Source organism: Aristolochia californica, unplaced genomic scaffold (genome assembly GCF_029961685.1).
Source record: "Aristolochia californica isolate CCGP_79_NKW_82.1479 unplaced genomic scaffold, dmAriCali1.0.hap1 SCAF_12, whole genome shotgun sequence".
Classification (NCBI taxonomy): Eukaryota; Viridiplantae; Streptophyta; class Magnoliopsida; order Piperales; family Aristolochiaceae; genus Aristolochia; species Aristolochia californica.
The window spans coordinates 22,594,695-22,612,992 of NW_027181793.1; the positions used below are offsets into that span (position 1 = coordinate 22,594,695).

The 18,298-nt window shown below is 41.9% G+C and overlaps 2 protein-coding genes across 3 annotated transcripts; both read left to right on the plus strand.

Annotated features, from left to right (window-relative positions):
* On the plus strand, nucleotides 1–6,762 carry LOC137946198 (ABC transporter G family member 39-like). Of its 2 annotated transcripts, none has more exons than XM_068792409.1 (23): nucleotides 1–462; nucleotides 586–706; nucleotides 823–911; nucleotides 1,025–1,109; nucleotides 1,201–1,360; nucleotides 1,462–1,538; nucleotides 1,623–1,673; nucleotides 1,770–1,860; nucleotides 1,967–2,268; nucleotides 2,360–2,958; nucleotides 3,059–3,219; nucleotides 3,317–3,420; nucleotides 3,508–3,658; nucleotides 3,743–3,856; nucleotides 3,933–4,066; nucleotides 4,164–4,496; nucleotides 4,576–4,866; nucleotides 4,960–5,043; nucleotides 5,138–5,271; nucleotides 5,355–5,582; nucleotides 5,664–5,835; nucleotides 5,927–6,181; nucleotides 6,286–6,762. In XM_068792409.1, exons 1-23 carry the CDS (start codon nucleotides 128–130, stop codon nucleotides 6,541–6,543), a joined length of 4,329 nt encoding a protein of 1,442 aa, XP_068648510.1. In that variant the 5' UTR covers nucleotides 1–127; the 3' UTR covers nucleotides 6,544–6,762. The 2 variants fall into 2 exon arrangements, with proteins under 2 accessions (XP_068648510.1, XP_068648511.1); XM_068792410.1 differs by having other exon boundaries at nucleotides 3,936–4,066.
* Nucleotides 6,763–10,647: 3,885 nt separating this feature from the next.
* LOC137945545 (pleiotropic drug resistance protein TUR2-like) lies at nucleotides 10,648–17,998 on the plus strand. The gene is made up of 24 exons (XM_068791479.1): nucleotides 10,648–11,544; nucleotides 11,647–11,767; nucleotides 11,905–11,993; nucleotides 12,096–12,180; nucleotides 12,297–12,456; nucleotides 12,543–12,619; nucleotides 12,742–12,795; nucleotides 12,883–12,973; nucleotides 13,070–13,371; nucleotides 13,476–13,757; nucleotides 13,846–14,162; nucleotides 14,252–14,412; nucleotides 14,499–14,602; nucleotides 14,686–14,842; nucleotides 14,929–15,060; nucleotides 15,153–15,274; nucleotides 15,358–15,690; nucleotides 15,773–16,063; nucleotides 16,156–16,239; nucleotides 16,336–16,469; nucleotides 16,559–16,786; nucleotides 16,896–17,067; nucleotides 17,152–17,406; nucleotides 17,502–17,998. Exons 1-24 carry the CDS (start codon nucleotides 11,219–11,221, stop codon nucleotides 17,757–17,759), a joined length of 4,335 nt encoding a protein of 1,444 aa, XP_068647580.1. The 5' UTR covers nucleotides 10,648–11,218; the 3' UTR covers nucleotides 17,760–17,998.
* Nucleotides 17,999–18,298: the final 300 nt, after the last annotated feature.

Below are 18,298 nucleotides of genomic sequence, written 5' to 3' on the forward strand. Positions count from 1 at the left end.
TAATACTTGTATCTCAACTGACCTCTTCTTCTCGTCTCTAATCATGCAGTTGAGATTTTCAAGTTTCTTGCAGTGATACAAGAAAAGACCTCTTTTTGTTGCTTCTTTCGAGTTCAGAGGAAGTAAAATGGAGGGTACCGATTTTTACAGAGGAGCATCTCTACATCGAACATCGAGTAGAGGTGCTTCGAGAATATGGAGCCATACCGACGATCGTGTTTTCTCACGATCCTCACGCGATGAAGACGATGAAGAAGCACTCAAATGGGCGGCCCTGGAGAAACTCCCCACGTACGACAGAATTAGAAAAGGAATACTGAGTGGACTTGCAGGGGAGCACCAGGAAATCGACATAAGCGCTCTAGGATTTCAAGAGAAGAAGAATTTGTTGGATAGACTTGTCAGAGTGGCCGAGGAAGACAATGAGAAGTTCCTTCGGAAACTCAAAAGCCGAATGGATCGGTATGCTCAAAATTCTGTTTCACCCGTCTTTATATTTCCGTTCCCTTCGTTTTTTTAACCAAGGTAACATATTTCTCCACTTTTCACCTCCGTTTCTTCTCTGTTCTCCCTACTCTTTCTCAGAGTCGGTATCGTGAATCCTACAATTGAAGTACGGTTTGAGCATTTGAATGTTAACGCCGAAGCTTACATCGGCAGCAGAGGTTTACCAACAATAATGAATTTCTTTGTTAATTTTCTTGAGGTAATTGCATGTTCATGTTTCGTTACTTTCCTATAAGCTCAGAAATATTCAATATCTACTGTCCTTCAACAACAAGGATCATAACGACTGAGAAGTTTTTCTTTTTTGCTTAACAGGGATTACTGAACAATCTCCACATCCGTCCGAGTCCAAAGAAACCTCTATCTATTCTTAACGATGTTAGCGGGATTATAAAGCCTAGCAGGTAAACGCTAAAGGTGGTCTGATTTAAGAGAAAAGAAGACTCAATAACAAATTTCCAGTTGCGGTTTCTCGACCAATAGTTTAACTTCTCTGCTGTATGTGAAAAAATTTCAGAATGACTTTGCTACTGGGTCCTCCGGGCTCCGGGAAGACCACTTTATTGTTAGCTTTGGCAGGAAAGCTTGCTTCTGAGCTGAAGGTAGGTGGCTCTTCCTTCCTAATTTGATATCTTAGGAAGCTCTTCTGTCTAGAGCTATGAAGACTGATACGTTGCTATTGAAAACCTTTAGGTTTCTGGAAGAATAACATACAACGGCCATGGAATGAAAGAGTTCGTGCCTCAGCGAACCTCTGCCTATATCAGTCAACACGATCTTCACATAGGAGAGATGACAGTGAGAGAAACCTTGGCTTTTTCTGCAAGGTGTCAAGGAGTGGGGACCCGTTATGGTAGGCTAAAGTGGTTCATTACGTTTGATATTAAGTGAGAAGGAAGAGGATGAAGCGTCTTGGTGATCATTAAATGTTAATGGTGTGTAATATACCTGCAGAGATGTTGAGTGAGCTGGCGAGAAGAGAGAAAGAAGCAAACATTAAGCCTGACCCAGATATAGATATCTACATGAAGGTCAGCATCGAGACATTCACTTGCATTCGTTGCTAGATCTACAGAGCTTAACCTGATTTCAGTTTTTCTTTTCTGTTTTTTCAGGCTTCTTCTCTGGAAGGTCAGGAGAGTGTTATTACGGACTATATTTTGAAGGTATTTTAGGTGACAACTACGCGGTTTACCAAAAGTTCCGACTGATTGAAATCACATAGTGAACACTGACTTTTGGATTTTCTGTTGAAATTGAAGATTTTAGGACTAGATATCTGTGCTGATACCATGGTAGGGGATGAAATGATTAGAGGTATCTCAGGAGGACAAAAGAAGCGTGTGACGACAGGTAAAAGCCAATGATATTAAGTAGCAAAGAAAGGAATCGTTTAGCATTTCAGTCTAGTTTTTCCGTGCTTCTAACTAATTAACACTTGTGTATTCCGATTCCTTAGGGGAGATGCTGGTCGGACCCGCAAAAGCATTGTTCATGGATGAGATCTCTACCGGCCTGGACAGTTCCACTACTTTCCAGATCGTCAATTGCCTCAGACAGTCCGTTCATGTTCTTGGCGGGACAGCGTTAATTGCTCTGCTTCAGCCTGCACCAGAGACTTACGATCTTTTTGACGACATAATTCTCCTCTCCGATGGGCATATCGTGTATGAAGGACCTCGTGAACACGTCCTGGAGTTCTTTGAATCCAAGGGTTTTAAGTGTCCGGAAAGGAAAGGCGTAGCAGATTTCCTGCAGGAGGTAATTAAGAGGAATTTCTGAACTATTACCCCCCTCGTACACACAGTATTCCGTTAGGGGAATAACCCAAAGTTTATCTCCCTCTCACCAGGTAACATCCAGGAAAGATCAGCAGCAGTACTGGGCACGCAAGGATGAGCCATACTGCTATGTTTCTGTGAAGGAGTTTGCAGAAGCTTTTCAGTCGTTTCATACTGGCCGTGTATTACACCAAGCACTTAACATCCCATTTGACAAGAAGAACAGTCACCCAGCAGCTTTAACAACATCCCAATATGGGATAAGCAAGAAAGAGTTAATGAAAGCTTGCTTTGCAAGGGAGTGGTTACTCATGAAGAGAAGCTCATTCGTCTACATTTTCAAAATGTTTCAACTCATTGTGATAGCTTTAGTTGCAATGACCGTCTTCTTTCGTACTACGATGCATCATCGTACAGAAGAAGATGGACAAATATTCATGGGTGCCCTGTTTTTCGGAATTCTTACACTAATGTTTAATGGTTTCGCTGAAATGGCAATGTCGGTTGTGAAGCTTCCTGTTTTCTACAAGCAAAGGGACCTTCTCTTTTATCCTTCATGGGCGTATGCCTTACCAACATGGATACTCAAGATTCCCATCTCCATTGCTGAAGTTGTTGTCTGGATTGCCCTGACTTACTATGTAATTGGCTTCGACCCAAATGCTGGAAGGTGAGACTAAAGCCTGTAACAAGATGATTTTAAGATACTTGAATCTTCCTACCATGCTTGTTAATGGGAGATAACAGTGAAAGCAAAATCTTCATTGCAGGATGTTCAAACAGTATCTGCTTCTCGTATTAATTAGCCAGATGGCGTCTGGCCTTTTTCGTGTAGTGGCTGCTGTGGGTCGAAATATGATTATCGCAGAAACATATGGATCCTTTGCACAACTCGCAATCTTGGCACTCGGTGGTTTCCTTTTATCTCGAGGTATTATATAGGGAAAAAGCCTGACATCTTTGCATGTTGTGATTCGATTATGGGGATCAGGCTTGTGTTGATCTGCTAAAACTTGTTCATTATGCAGAGGATGTGAAGAAATGGTGGATATGGGGTTACTGGATCTCACCGCTCATGTATGCTCAGAATGCAATTGCAGTGAATGAATTTCTAGGGAAAAGTTGGGATCAGGTAAGACTCGAAATCGTACTAGAAAGTGATTTATATCACTCTGTTCAGGAACAGAGTCTCATGGCTACCTCTGTTTGAGAAATACAGGTGTACGACTCAACCACTCTGGGGGTTCGAATTTTGGAGGCTAAAGGAATATTTCCCCATTCCTACTGGTACTGGATTGGAGCGGGCGCATTGTTTGGATATGTACTCCTTTTCAATGGTCTTTTCGCATTGGCCCTCGATTACCTTAACCGTGAGTACTCAATCCTATCCTTGTTTTGCTTTATCATGGTTTTTATTCGATTAATTCTCATTCTTGGATGTGCGGGTGCAACAGCATTTGGGAAGCCTCAAACAATTTTGTCTGAGGAGGCCTTGATGGAGAAGCAGATGAACCGAACTGGGCAAGTTCAAGAGCTTGAGCTTTCCTCTGCTAGTTCAGCATCCAAAGGTAAATTCAATCAAGTGTCTGTTATCAGTTTTGGTAGCACTGAACTCGACTAAAGAGGTTGGTGTAATTGAAATAGCAGGGAATGAAGTTGCGAGGAGCTCCTCCGGTTTTAGTGATGTCGTTAATGGGAGAAAGAAGGGCATGGTTCTTCCTTTTGCTCCTCTCTCCATCACATTTGACAATATCAGATATTCAGTAGACATGCCACAGGTAAAACGCATTGGCAAGGCGAACCAAATCATGTTTCTGAACTCGGGGTGTCGTAGAAGACCGACTGGAACTTCTGACAAGTCGTTTTTATTTACAGGAAATGAAAGCACAGGGTGTCGTAGAAGACCGACTGGAACTTTTGAAGGGAATAAGTGGAGCTTTCAGACCTGGAGTCCTTACAGCTTTAATGGGTGTTAGCGGAGCAGGAAAGACAACCCTGATGGATGTATTGGCTGGAAGAAAAACTGGTGGATACATTGAAGGAAACATCTGGATATCTGGCTATCCGAAGAAACAAGAAACTTTTGCTCGGATATCTGGATATTGTGAACAAAACGATATCCATTCCCCACATGTAACAGTTTATGAGTCCCTTCTTTACTCTGCCTGGCTGCGGTTACCAACTGAAGTCGATTCCGCCAAAAGAAAGGTCGGTGTGATTGTTTGAAACAAGATTTAGCTTTGATACTTGTCAGATGGTGGATTACAATTTGAGTATATGATTGCAGATGTTCATAGAGGAGGTGATGGAGCTTGTTGAGCTGACTTCTTTGAGGAATGCTCTAGTTGGACTGCCTGGTGTTGATGGCCTCTCAACTGAGCAAAGGAAGAGACTGACAATAGCAGTTGAGCTTGTGGCTAACCCATCCATAATTTTCATGGACGAGCCCACTTCTGGATTAGACGCCAGAGCTGCTGCTATTGTGATGAGAACCGTGAGAAACACTGTGGACACCGGAAGAACCGTTGTATGCACGATTCACCAGCCCAGCATTGACATATTTGAGGCCTTCGATGAGGTGAGCGGCAGATGAAATGATTCCCTATATTTAAATAGATTTTGTTCTATGATGGTTACTCATCTTCACCTTTCTCTTTGCTGTGTACTTCAGCTCTTCCTTGTGAAGAGAGGAGGAGAAGAAATTTATGTTGGTCCTTTGGGCCACCATTCTTGTCATCTCATCGAGTACCTCGAGGTATGCTCAAATGGACATTCAATTTATAACTGAAAATAGTCGGTTTCCTTCTATGATGGCACTACTGAAAATCGTCTGATCTTTGATTAAAAAGGGTATCAATGGAGTTAGTAAGATCAAGGATGGTTATAACCCTGCGACATGGATGTTGGAGGTGACCACCATGGCAAAGGAAGAAATTTTTGGAGTCAACTTCACTGAAACTTACCAGAATTCCGATCTGTATCGGTGAGTGATAACATCTATAGCTTAGCCTGCTCTCCTGGTTCCGTTCTTATACAATTGTTGCTCATGTAAAAACATTGTTGCAGGCGAAACAAAGCTTTGATTAAAGAACTCAGTACACCTCCTCCTGGGTTGAATGATCTATACTTTCCCACTCAGTACTCGCTGCCGTTGTTCACACAGTGCATAGCTTGCCTGTGGAAACAAAGAATGTCCTACTGGAGGAACCCACCTTACAACGCAGTGAGGCTTTTCTTCACCACTTTTATAGCCCTTATGTTGGGGACCATATTCTGGGACCTCGGCACTAAGATGTAAGCCATAAATTTCAAGTAGTTTTCATCTGATAGCTGATGATTTTGGACTGGTAAATTCTTAAAATACAACTTTCTCAGGCGAGAAGAGCAGGATTTGTTCAATGCCGCGGGCTCCATGTTTTCTGCAGTCCTCTTCCTAGGAATTCAAAACGCTTCATCAGTGCAGCCAGTTGTGGCCGTTGAACGAACGGTGTTCTACAGAGAGAGAGCGGCTGGAATGTACTCAGCGCTGCCATATGCTTTTGCCCAGGTAACGCTGCATTTTTCAAGATTCCACAATTCTTTGTTTTGTGAGACAATTAATCCATGGCCACTTACCTCAAAATCTTGAATGCTTTCAGGTGGCAGTTGAGGTGCCATACAACTTCGTCCAGACGCTCGTATACGGTGTCATAGTTTACGCCATGATTGGGTTTGAATGGACAGCAGCCAAATTTTTCTGGTACATCTTCTTCATGTTCTTCACCCTCTTATACTTCACCTTCTACGGAATGATGGCTGTCGGAATGACACCCAACCATGAGGTTGCTGCAATAGTTTCCGCTGCTTTTTATGCCATATGGAATCTCTTCTCTGGGTATCTGATCCCTCGCACTGTAAGTAGCCACCAGCCACTTCCAAACCATGTAATTGTATCTCGTTCAAGTTCAATCGTTCTTTGACAACTGAAGACTGAATATCTCCCGTGTTTCCCTTGCAGAGGATTCCTATCTGGTGGAGGTGGTACTACTGGGCCTGTCCTGTTGCTTGGACTCTATACGGCTTGATAGGGTCTCAGTTTGGAGACGTAAGTGATCTAATGGGGAATGGTAAATCTGTTGGTGAATTTGTGGAGGATTTCTATGGCTTCGACCACGACTTTCTGGGAGTGATCGCAGCTGGGGTTGTAGGCTTCTGTCTGCTTTTCGCATTTGTGTTTGCCTTGTCCATAAAAGTACTGAACTTCCAGAGGAGATAAATGATAATCACCATTTTTGAAGTATCAAGGTCTGATAGTGAAGGGAACCGTCAAGGCACTTGGTCGAATGAAGCAAAGAGTCCAAAGGTAGCCGTGTCTATATACGAATGAATTAGCTACTTCAGCGTAGAAGTACATTATATGTTGAGCTTGCTCTCTACTCTGAACTGTGATACCCTGTTTTCTGATGCAAGTAACAAAAATATCTCTTTGCATATGTACGGTCCCAAAATTGTAATATAGTTTGTTAGAATATGGGTTCGAGCCAACGAAGATCCACATATCCAACCAACGAAGATCCAAAGAGATGTGAAAGATAGGTTCAAGTTCACGATCCACATATCCAACCAACTAAGATCCAAAGAGATGTGAAAGATAGGTTCAAGTTCACGGACCAAAAAAGACCCACACACGTTTAAGAGTGGTGGTATGATAGTAAATAAAAATAAAGATAATACTGATATAATTACTTTTAGTTTTAGAAACATAATTTTAATATTATAATTTTATTCATCTATAAATAGCCTGTTTTCTCTCCAATATGCTTATCTTTTCTGTTTTTCGTGAGTTAATACATAGAGTTCTGATAATTAACAGAAATTCATAAGAAATTGTTTCAATTTGCAGCCTCGTTTTTCTCAAGAATGCTACCAAAAACATGCGCTTTCAGATCAGCACTTCACTGGCTGAAATTTCTGAAAAGGAGACAAAAGTAAGTTACAGAAAGTCTTCATACTTGGGTCAGTCTTCTATGTTTTACGTTTCCTAAACAAACCGATTTCAAATCCATGAGTAATAGAGCCCTCATGTCGAAAATCTTCCCGATCTTTACAAAGCGATCTCAAAGTCCTGGACTCAGAGCCCCCATGTCGAAACAGTCTTCCCGATCTTTACCTTAGCGCGGTAGAGGCTCATGGATTTCAACGTTTCAAAGCCATGCCTCCATGTTTACTAAAAAAACAGAGCATGTCTCGGTAATAAGCTAAGGAATTGCAGTTCCTGCAAACCCCATTTGGACACATTTCAGAGAAGAGCACGGCAGAAATGACGGAAGAAAAGTCGGAAAATCATTTCGTAAGAAACTTGTTTTTCTTTGTTGCGGGGAAAGTGCTTGCGGAGAAACGCAGACCTTACCCAAGGGCCATGGCAAGGTTGAAACTTCAACTCTGTCCCCACCCGCTGTCGTATCCTGAATTGAGACTCACCTCCCCACAGTGAACTCAAGTGGGCTCGATCTCATCTGGTCATTTATGGGCTCACACGAAGGCTTTCTGCTCGTAGCCGCCACACTTGAAGGCGGCTGCTCCTGTCTTCATCCATGAAAATGCTACGGCTTGGCGCGGAGAAACGGATAGCATACTTTGGAGGAGACGAACACGATGTGGTGTAGCATCTCGCACCTGTCTCCCTTGTTTTCTTCTTCTGTCATTTCCTTGACCGTTTCTCTCCAATTATTTGACATATCCTATTCTCGTTATCTTATCATCTACCGCCATTTTTTTTCCTCGCTTTGCGATGGCTTGCTCCGTGTCTAATTGAGAGGAAGGCTATGATCAATGAAACTCAAGACGCGCCCTAGTTCATACAAGTAAGACGATTGCCCAGAGAATAGAAAATTTATCTGAAGGAAGGGGATTGAATCTATCAGTAAATGAGACAACGATCCGGCTGAGTTGTACTTGAACATCCACAACTCAATCACGAGCATCCAAGTGTTCCGATATCTGAACCGGGGTCTTTGTCCTGAAAATGAGGTTTGAAGGCAGGGAAGAAAAAGAATGGTAGGCAACCTTTAATTCTTTCTAGAAGTGGACTCGCAAAATTACAAGTTGCCAGGCCAAACATCTCACCTGATACTTGGTTGGTCCGATCGATCAAGGGTGATGTAGAAGAAACCCGAGTTCATCTTCATTTGACGATACAGCTCATCTGCTCCCAAGCCATGATGGTAACTTGATTTACAAATTTTCGTTTATCTTCCTACACAAGAGTGTGTGTTGCCTTCTCTGTATCTTGCCGGGGACCCTCGTTGTTTTGACAATCATGAACGCAGTTGAAATTTCCTCCTCTTCAGATGGGTCCCTGTTTGTGAGTGGGAACAGAAGAAATCCTTTCTTCCATTTTTAGAAGCAAAGACAGTGATTTTGTGAAGGTGAAAGTCACAGGCCATTTATTGGGAGGAGGTCCCATACTCTCAAAAGTCGGAAGTGAATATCACGAGCACTAGAGAAAAAATCTTCTACTTTTGCTTTGTTAAAGTTTAAAAAAATTAAACGATTACGAATTCACACTTCACACTGACCCGGGTCCGGGATTCTCTCAGACGCGGTTCCTTCCCCTTGCCCGCCGCTCTCTGAAATCAGGCATCGTTCTCTTGGGGCTAAAATGGAAAGAAAAATAGATGGTTCGAAGAAATTAAAAGGGAGGAAACGGTTCGAAGGACAGTAGCCCGATAAGAGCGTCAATTCAGGTGACGTTGTGGACTTTCTGGCTTTGTCTTCCCTGATTCGGTAGATGCGACATTGGCTACTGTCGTCAAGAAGACGGTAATTGCTCGGCCCCCGAATTACCGAATCTCAACGTAGCCCCAGCACATGGAGGCCATGACTGGCGTTAAATACAGTAGAAGCATATCACTGGATCCTGGTTTTGATTTTACGGACAAAAAATCAGAGAGAAAAGAAGATAATTTGGGCATTTTAAACTAAGACAGATGTATCTTTCCCAACAAGCGAGGAACCGAGTCTTAGTTGAAAGATCATAATAACTTAATTTGAGGTTTTCTGATTTCTTGATTTCCTCGTGGTTTGTCTCTGGCCATTAAAAGGCTTGCGAGACTGAGCTTTCTTACTGCAAATTATTAAAAAACTGAAAAAAAAAAAAAAAAAAAAAGGTACCGAAGACAAAAGAATGAATCTTATCTTTTTGCGAAGGTCGTGGCTTCCACCCGGCAGCGTCCTTTCCTCTTCCGATTTCAGCTTCAGTTATTATCGCCTCCGATCCGCTTCTAAAAAGAAAAGCTATTTATATCTTATATAATGCTCAGAGTCAGCTTTTAATTTAAATGCGCATATGGTTTGTACCTGTTCTTCCCTAAAATAATCAAATAATTGCCTGGCGCTCTTTCAGTTTCGGATCCGTTTTCCTGGCACGCACATGCCGATTTATTCCCTCTGCCACATGTGTGCAACGATATAAATGAGATTTCAGTATCCCAAGTATATCTTATTTCCTATTTTATTCTAAACGGGGAAAAGATGTTTTGAAAGACGGCTGAGTCAGATCGGCCTTAGACTCAGGGAGTTATAAAATTGGAGGCCATGCTAATAATCCATGTGTTTAATTATTGATTCATGGAAGTTAAAAAGACGTAATTATATATGGAGACCTGGCACAAAAATAATCAAATAATGGGCCTGCACTATGTGCTATTTCTAAATTGTGGTTAAAGATGTGGTTCAGAATTAAAGCCTTGGCCATGCTAAGCCATGTGAACATGTTTTCGGATGCGTTTAATTATCGAGTCCTTGACCAAAGCAAAGGCGATTGGGTCCAGATGTAGCTGCAGTTTTCCACATCCGGCTCCAGTCGCGGTTCTTCTTTCTAGAAACGCAGGACTCGTCTAAAGACTTTGACGTTTCCAAGATTACCGGGTTAGGTTCCCATATCATTCACGACTTTACACGACCCACGACTCAGGTATATTCATACTTCCAGATTATTCCAGAATCTAAATAGTTACGCTGACTTGGTATTTAGTTCCGATCTCTAAAACTCTTGAGTTAAAATCGACCGAGTTCAGTCAAAACTCAGCGGATACGGGGCGAGTCTGACCCCTAAACCGACCCTCTCATTCTAAAAACCGTAAAGTCAACCCGGTCGTCCGGTTTTGTACATTTCATGGCATTAATTGAAATGAATTTTTTGAGTCATCCATGGACGACTGCTGTTCAAGTCAGCCGCCAACGTACACAGCGACGCGGCTCCTACGGCTCTGCACGCCGTGCCGACGGATGCAAACGCTTCTAGAAGTCCATGTTTTTTTCAGCGGTGTATAAATAATGGCGAAAAAGTCATGCGATGTGCAAGTCTGTTGATCGATGGGCATCGGAAATTTCCCGCTGCTGACCGTATCTCGAGAAGAGTCAGAAGACCCTCTCTCTTTTTTTTTTCTTTTTCTTTTTTTTTATTTAATTCTCTGTCATAATAATGGAGTGCACCGTAGCTTACCTTTTCATCTCCTCTTGGTTTAAAAGCTGATCGGTATTTTAGCAGATTCAGGTCCCTGCTCTGCTTTTCCCTCGTCGGGATAAGCACGAGGACACAGCAACATCTTTGCATCTCTCGGAGCTTTCTGTTTCTTATTCGCCGATTGGAGAGGCTTTCTCGCTTCTGAGATCAGTGACGGCAGTGATTTCGTTGTTTCTTTCTTTTCGGTCTTCAGTTTCTACCGAGCTACGAGTGTTGTTTGATTTAACAGCTCTATCTTCCGTCTGGATATTGGACCTCGAGGACCGGATTTGATTTTCCAGAGGTTGTATTACTTTTTCGATTTTGATACAGGATTTAAGTACTCCGTTCTGGTCTTCTTGTTCGTGCTCTCTGAATCCTTCGCCGCCGCCGGGGAGAACGTTTCGAGTTTCGACTCTTGTCGTGCTGCTGGTTTGGTGGTCCCATGGATAATACCGATCTTTATAGAGTAGGGAGTTTGCGCCGGAATGGCTCTTCCGTGTGGAGGAACACCACGGTGGAGGACGTCTTCTCCAGATCATCTCGTGATGAAGACGACGAAGAAGCTCTTAAGTGGGCAGCTCTGGAGAAGCTGCCAACATACGATCGAATCAGGAAAGGAATACTGAGTGGTGGCGCGGGGGAGTACAAGGAGGTCGATGTTAAGAGGCTTGGTTTCCAGGAGAGGAAGAATCTCTTGGAAAGGTTGATAAGAGTAGCTGAGGAAGACAATGAAAAATTCTTATGGAAGCTCAAGAACCGGATGGAGCAGTAAGCTTTTATCCGTGTTTTTTCTTTTCTCGAGTCTGTGATCTTTCCGATTTGTTTGTTCTCTTCCGATCGGACCTTTGATTATTCTTTTTCTTCTTTTAGAGTTGGGATTGAGAATCCCACTATTGAAGTCAGGTTCGAGCATTTGAACGTCGAAGCAGAGGGTTATGTAGGCAGCAGAGCTTTACCTACAATTCTGAACTTCACGGCAAATATTTTTGAGGTAAATTACATGAGTAAACCATCGAACAGGGGAATGACTTCAGCTGTTTAGAGAAACGAATGTTTCTGACTCCTGCTTTATTTTTCCACTCGTTATGTAAAGCTCGCTCACCGGAATGTTTTTTTTCTTTGCGAAAGGGGGCCTTAAACTTTCTTCATATTCTTCCGAGTCGAAAGAAATCAGTTTCTATCCTTCACGATGTTAGTGGTATCGTCAAGCCGTGCAGGTAAACGACTGATAGTTTGTTATCTGATTTAGAGTTCAAGTTTTGATTATGAATCTTGGTTTCTTATGCCTATCCGAGCTTGATTTTGAGGTCAAATTGCAGAATGACTCTTCTTTTAGGGCCACCGGGCTCTGGAAAGACCACTCTACTATTAGCTCTGTCTGGGAAGCTCGACAAAGAACTCAAGGTAGACGGAGAGACTTCTTCCTTATCCTTTGGTTGTTGTTGCAGTTCTCTTTGGAAGCGTTATATTTGCAGCCATTCACACTGATATGATGTGTGGATTCTACGATTAAACTTCAGGTTTCCGGTAGAGTAACTTATAATGGCCATGGCATGGACGAGTTTGTCCCGCAAAGAACCTCTGCGTATATCAGTCAGCACGATCTGCATGTAGGGGAATTGACAGTGCGAGAAACTTTGGCTTTCTCGGCTAGGTGTCAAGGAATTGGGACGCGTTATGGTAAATTTTCGATCGTTGGTTGCTTAAATGAAATGAGCTGAGGGAATCAACGAATTTCAACGGCTAACTTTGGTTTTATCTCGCAGACATGTTAGCAGAGCTGTCTAGAAGAGAGAAGGCTGCAAACATTAAGCCTGATCCCGACTTAGATGTTTATATGAAGGTTGTTCCAAATTTCCAGTAAAAATTTTCTTCAAAAATTTGTCAACAGAAATTTGAAGTGTCTCCAGCAGAAGTTTCAGAGAGGCTGACTGGCTTCGCTTTCTTCTTTTTCTATCCCCGCAGGCTGCATCACTTGAAGGACAGAAAGAAAGTGTGGTTACCGACTACATTTTAAAGGTCGGTGTATGGTGTTGAAGAAATTGTTTCCAGGCCATGAGTTACCATAATTTCTGGTGTAAATTTGTGTTCCCGTTGAAAATGCAGATTCTAGGACTGGATATCTGTGCTGACACCCTGGTAGGAGACCAGATGTTGAGAGGTATCTCGGGAGGACAAAAGAAACGTGTGACTACTGGTAAAGTAACCGCTCTGCTTTTCTGTGTGTTGACGTTTTTGTGTGTTTATACAAATTTAGATCCGTTTTTATGTCTATTTCTTGCTTATCTTTTAGGTGAGATGCTGGTCGGGCCTGCAAAAGCCCTCTTCATGGACGAGATATCCACTGGTCTGGACAGTTCGACAACCTATCAGATCGTCAACTCCCTTCGGCAGTCTAATCATATTCTCGGTGGAACTGCCCTGATAGCTTTACTTCAACCGGCACCAGAGACTTATGAACTCTTTGATGATATCATCCTACTCTCAGACGGGCAAATTGTGTATCAGGGTCCTAGGGAGCATGTTGTGGAGTTCTTTGAATCAATGGGTTTCAAATGCCCTGAGAGGAAAGGAGTTGCGGACTTTTTACAGGAAGTGAGTTGGAGGAAATGATTCATTTGGTTTAAATGGTATAAGCTTAGTCTAGTTTCTCCTTGAAGATTTGGTTTTTAACTATATTTAATTTCTGTTATCATTAGGTCACATCCAGAAAAGATCAGCAGCAGTATTGGGCCCGCAAAGATGAACCATATAACTACATCTCGGTCAAGGAATTTGCTGATGCCTTCCAATCTTTCCATGTTGGCCGTAGAATAGGAGATGAACTTGGAACACCGTTTGACAAGAGCAAGAGTCATCCTGCTGCTTTAACTACTTCTAAATATGGGATTAGTAAGACGGGGTTATTGAAAGCTTGTGTTTCAAGGGAATGGCTCTTAATGAAAAGAAACTCGTTTGTGTACATTTTCAAATTGATGCAAGTGAGTACTTTCACCTCTATCCTCAGCTCTTTGAACTTTGCCAAGCCAAATTTATCTGAAACTTACCTTATCTTCCTTTTCGTTTCAGCTTTTTGTCATTTCCTTTGTTGCAATGACTGTCTTCTTTCGTACTGAGATGCACCGGAGCTCCGTTTCTGATGGAACAATTTTTATGGGTGCTCTTTTCTTTTCTCTTGTCACTATGATGTTCAATGGGTTTTCAGAGCTTGCCATGACCATTGCGAAACTGCCTGTTTTCTACAAGCAAAGGGACCTTCTGTTTTATCCTTCATGGGCGTATGCTTTGCCCTCATGGATTCTCAAGATTCCTATATCAATTGCTGAAGTTGCAGTGTGGATTGCTATGACTTATTATGTTATAGGATATGATCCAAATGCTGGAAGGTGAGATTGCACAAAGTTGAAATTGTATTTTGCAGTCTGTTTGGTCCTTTGGGGCTTGCAGCAAATAACATTCAATTCTTTCTGTGCAGGATGTTCAAGCAGTATTTGCTACTTCTTCTGATCAGCCAAATGGCTTCTGGATTATTTCGACTTATGGCTGCATTAGGTCGGAACATGATTGTTGCAAACACATTTGGGTCATTTGCACTTCTTGCAATCATGACACTTGGAGGATTTATTGTATCAAGGGGTATGCTTTCTTTGCTTAATTTTTTTCTCTCTTTGCGAATGGAGCACAGTGGATTTTTAGCTAAGTACAGTTGTTTTTTGTTGCAGAGGATGTGAAAAAGTGGTGGATCTGGGGTTATTGGATATCACCTTTGATGTATGCCCAGAATGCAATTGCAACCAATGAGTATCTTGGAAGAAGTTGGAGACATGTAAGTATCATTTTATTAATCCATACAAAATCAATCTTAGTCAGTCAATTGTGGGGTATTTAATTTTATAAATTGCATTGCAGGTTGTTGGTAATGCTACAGAGCCCTTGGGTATTCAAATCTTGAAATCCCGAGGAATCTTTCCCCATTCATACTGGTACTGGATTGGTGTGGGTGCATTGTTTGGCTATGTGGTCCTTTTCAATGGCCTTTTCACTATGGCTCTTGATAAACTTGACCGTAAGTGGCTTAATTTTTGTGTGCTATTGCTGCATCTAGCAATTTTCTATTCTTTTCTTCTAACTAAATGAGTTTCATTTTTACAGCATTTAAGAGAGGTCAAACAGTTCTTACTGAGGATACCTTGAAGGAGCAGCAGACAAACAGAACTGGAGAAATTGATGGTACCGAGTTGTCATCCAGAGGAAAACGTCAATTGTCACATGCATCATCCAGTGGTGAGAGCTTAGTGGATTTTCTTTTTCTTCTTTTCCTCTTCTTCATTTGTTTCATGATGGTAACCTAAGCAGTTGGAATTTTGCAATACCAGGTGATGGGATCAGGACTGAAGCTGTAGATAATGCCAGTAAGAGCAAGAAGGGAATGGTTCTTCCATTTCAACCTCTGTCTATCACCTTTGATAATGTCAGATATTCTGTTGACATGCCACCGGTATGGGAAGAATCCAAATAAATGATGATTTACTTTTATGGCTGACGTAGATCTCATTTTAACCTGATTCTTTGATTGTGTAGGAAATGAAAGCACAAGGTGTCCCTGAGGATCGATTAGAACTTTTGAAGGGTGTCAGTGGGGCCTTCCGGCCAGGGGTTCTTACAGCATTAATGGGTGTTAGTGGTGCTGGTAAGACTACTCTAATGGATGTGCTGGCTGGAAGAAAAACTGGTGGCTACATAGAGGGAAATATAAGCATATCTGGTTACCCTAAGAAGCAAGAAACTTTTGCTCGTATATCTGGATATTGTGAACAAAATGACATACACTCTCCTCATGTCACTGTTTATGAATCCCTTCTGTACTCTGCATGGCTTCGATTACCTTCTGATGTTGATAAAGCAACAAGAGAGGTTGGTGGGATGAATCTTAAAATTGTCCTGTTTTCTTCTATCACTTTGTTAGAGACTGAATTAAAGTTTTGTTTTACTTCAGATGTTTATTGAGGAGGTTATGGAACTTGTGGAGTTGAACACATTGAGGGATGCACTTGTGGGGCTTCCTGGTGTGAATGGGCTTTCAACTGAGCAGAGAAAGAGGTTGACTATCGCAGTTGAGCTCGTGGCTAATCCATCTATTATATTCATGGATGAGCCTACATCAGGACTGGATGCCAGGGCGGCTGCCATTGTCATGAGAACTGTGAGGAACACTGTGGACACTGGAAGAACTGTGGTGTGTACAATTCATCAACCCAGCATTGACATATTTGAAGCTTTTGATGAGGTAATAGGAATTTGAAGTGAAAATAGTTATCTTTCCATTATTTGTTTTCTGGTTAACTGAATAGGATGTTTGTGGCTCTGGTGTTTGATCAGCTCTTCCTGATGAAAAGAGGAGGAGAAGAGATATATGTGGGTCCATTGGGTCATCATTCTTCCCATTTGATTAAGTACTTTGAGGTAAGACTAGTGGCCTTGTGGAAACTTTAGAATAACTTCTATCTCTATCACTAGATTCAGTACTAATGAGTGTTTCTTTTTTATTATTATATGAAGTCAAACAATGGCGTAAGTAAGATAAAAGACAGTTACAATCCTGCAACATGGATGTTGGAGGTAACAACCATGTCACAAGAAGAAATCCTTGGTGTGAACTTTACTGAAGTATACAAGAATTCAGACCTCTACAGGTGGGTGGGCCTATGTTCTTTTTGTATGATTGTTTAGATTAATGCCTCCTCTTTCTTTGGTTCTTACAAATCTATAACAACTGCTGCAGGAGAAACAAAGCTCTGATTAAGGAACTGAGTGTCCCTCCTCCTGGCTCCAAAGATCTTTACTTCCCTGCCCAGTACTCGCAACCATTCAGCACGCAGTGTGTGGCTTGCCTATGGAAACAGCAAAAATCATATTGGAGGAATCCCCCTTACACAGCTGTGCGACTTCTTTTCACAACGTTTATAGCCTTGATGTTTGGGACCATATTCTGGGATCTTGGCTCTAAAACGTAAGCTACTGGTGTCTTATTTGGACTGCTTCCTTTTAAATTCTGAACAAGATGCCTCATCAACAGTTTGGTTAAAGCAAGTCACTGAGCTAGTCTTAACGTGTTGCAGGTATAGGCAGCAGGATTTGTTCAATGCAATGGGCTCCATGTATGCTGCTGTACTCTTCCTCGGGATTCAAAACGCATCATCTGTGCAGCCAGTGGTAGCTGTGGAGAGAACAGTTTTTTACAGGGAGAGAGCTGCCGGAATGTATTCAGCTTTACCATATGCATTTGCTCAGGTAAATTAAGATAACATCTTATTGAAACATTGTTTTCACTAGAGGTGTCCGGTCTCCATCTCATACAATGGACTAAATTTTCAGGTTGCTATTGAGGTTCCATATGTTTTAGTCCAGACTTTGGTGTATGGGGTCATTGTTTATGCCATGATTGCGTTTGATTGGACGGTTGCCAAGTTCTTCTGGTACATCTTTTTCATGTTCTTCACACTGCTATACTTCACATATTATGGGATGATGGCAGTCGGCCTGACCCCCAACCATGACATTGCTGCGATTGTCTCTTCGGCGTTCTATGCAATATGGAATTTGTTTGCTGGGTTTTTGATTCCTCGACCTGTAAGTGCCATTCCCATCCTCGTTCCTCGTATTTTTCTGCTTAGTTTTCTGGGGGGTCTACAGGCGCACTAAAAGTATTTTGTGGTTGCTTGCAGAGAATTCCCATATGGTGGAGATGGTACTACTGGGGTTGCCCTATTGCTTGGACACTGTACGGACTGGTAGCATCACAATTTGGAGAGTTAGAGACAGAAATGGAAGATGGAACATTGGTGAAAGACTACGTGAGAGATTACTTCGGCTTTAAACATGACTTCTTGGGTGCGATATCTGGAGGAATCATCGGTTTCACTCTGCTTTTCGCATTTATCTTTGCCCTCTCAATTAAGGTGTTGAACTTCCAGAAAAGATAGGTTGTCCTTCAAAACCCAAAGCACTGGCTTGTGGATATCCCGGATCAGATAACGCACAAGTGTGATTAGTTGTAGATTACTTCCTACGAACTTGTACCTTAATTCTTCAGCAGGAAGTTTGATCTTGTTGAATGTGGATTTCGCCTCTGTTCATTTTCTTTCTCTATTCGAGCAGTAATGAGATGTTATATGTATAAAACACGCTAGAGCTTAAAATACAGAGTTCCGACATGCATAAACTTTTGGCACATACGCATCCGATGACAGTCACATGAAGGAATGTTGGTAAGTTTATTAAACAACCATTATGATATTTGAGTAGGAACTTGCAAAAACCTTTAATATTCAACCAAATAGCCCAGATAGATAGACACCTTGGGGGATGGGGATGAAAATCTATAGAAAGGATAAGGGACTCGGGTCAGAAGTCTTGTGGACATCCCTTCCACTTCCTTTATGACATTTTCAAGGTTTTTTAGATGAATTATTAAATTAGTTTGTAATATTCATTAGAAACACTAAGAGGATAGAAGTCTGGA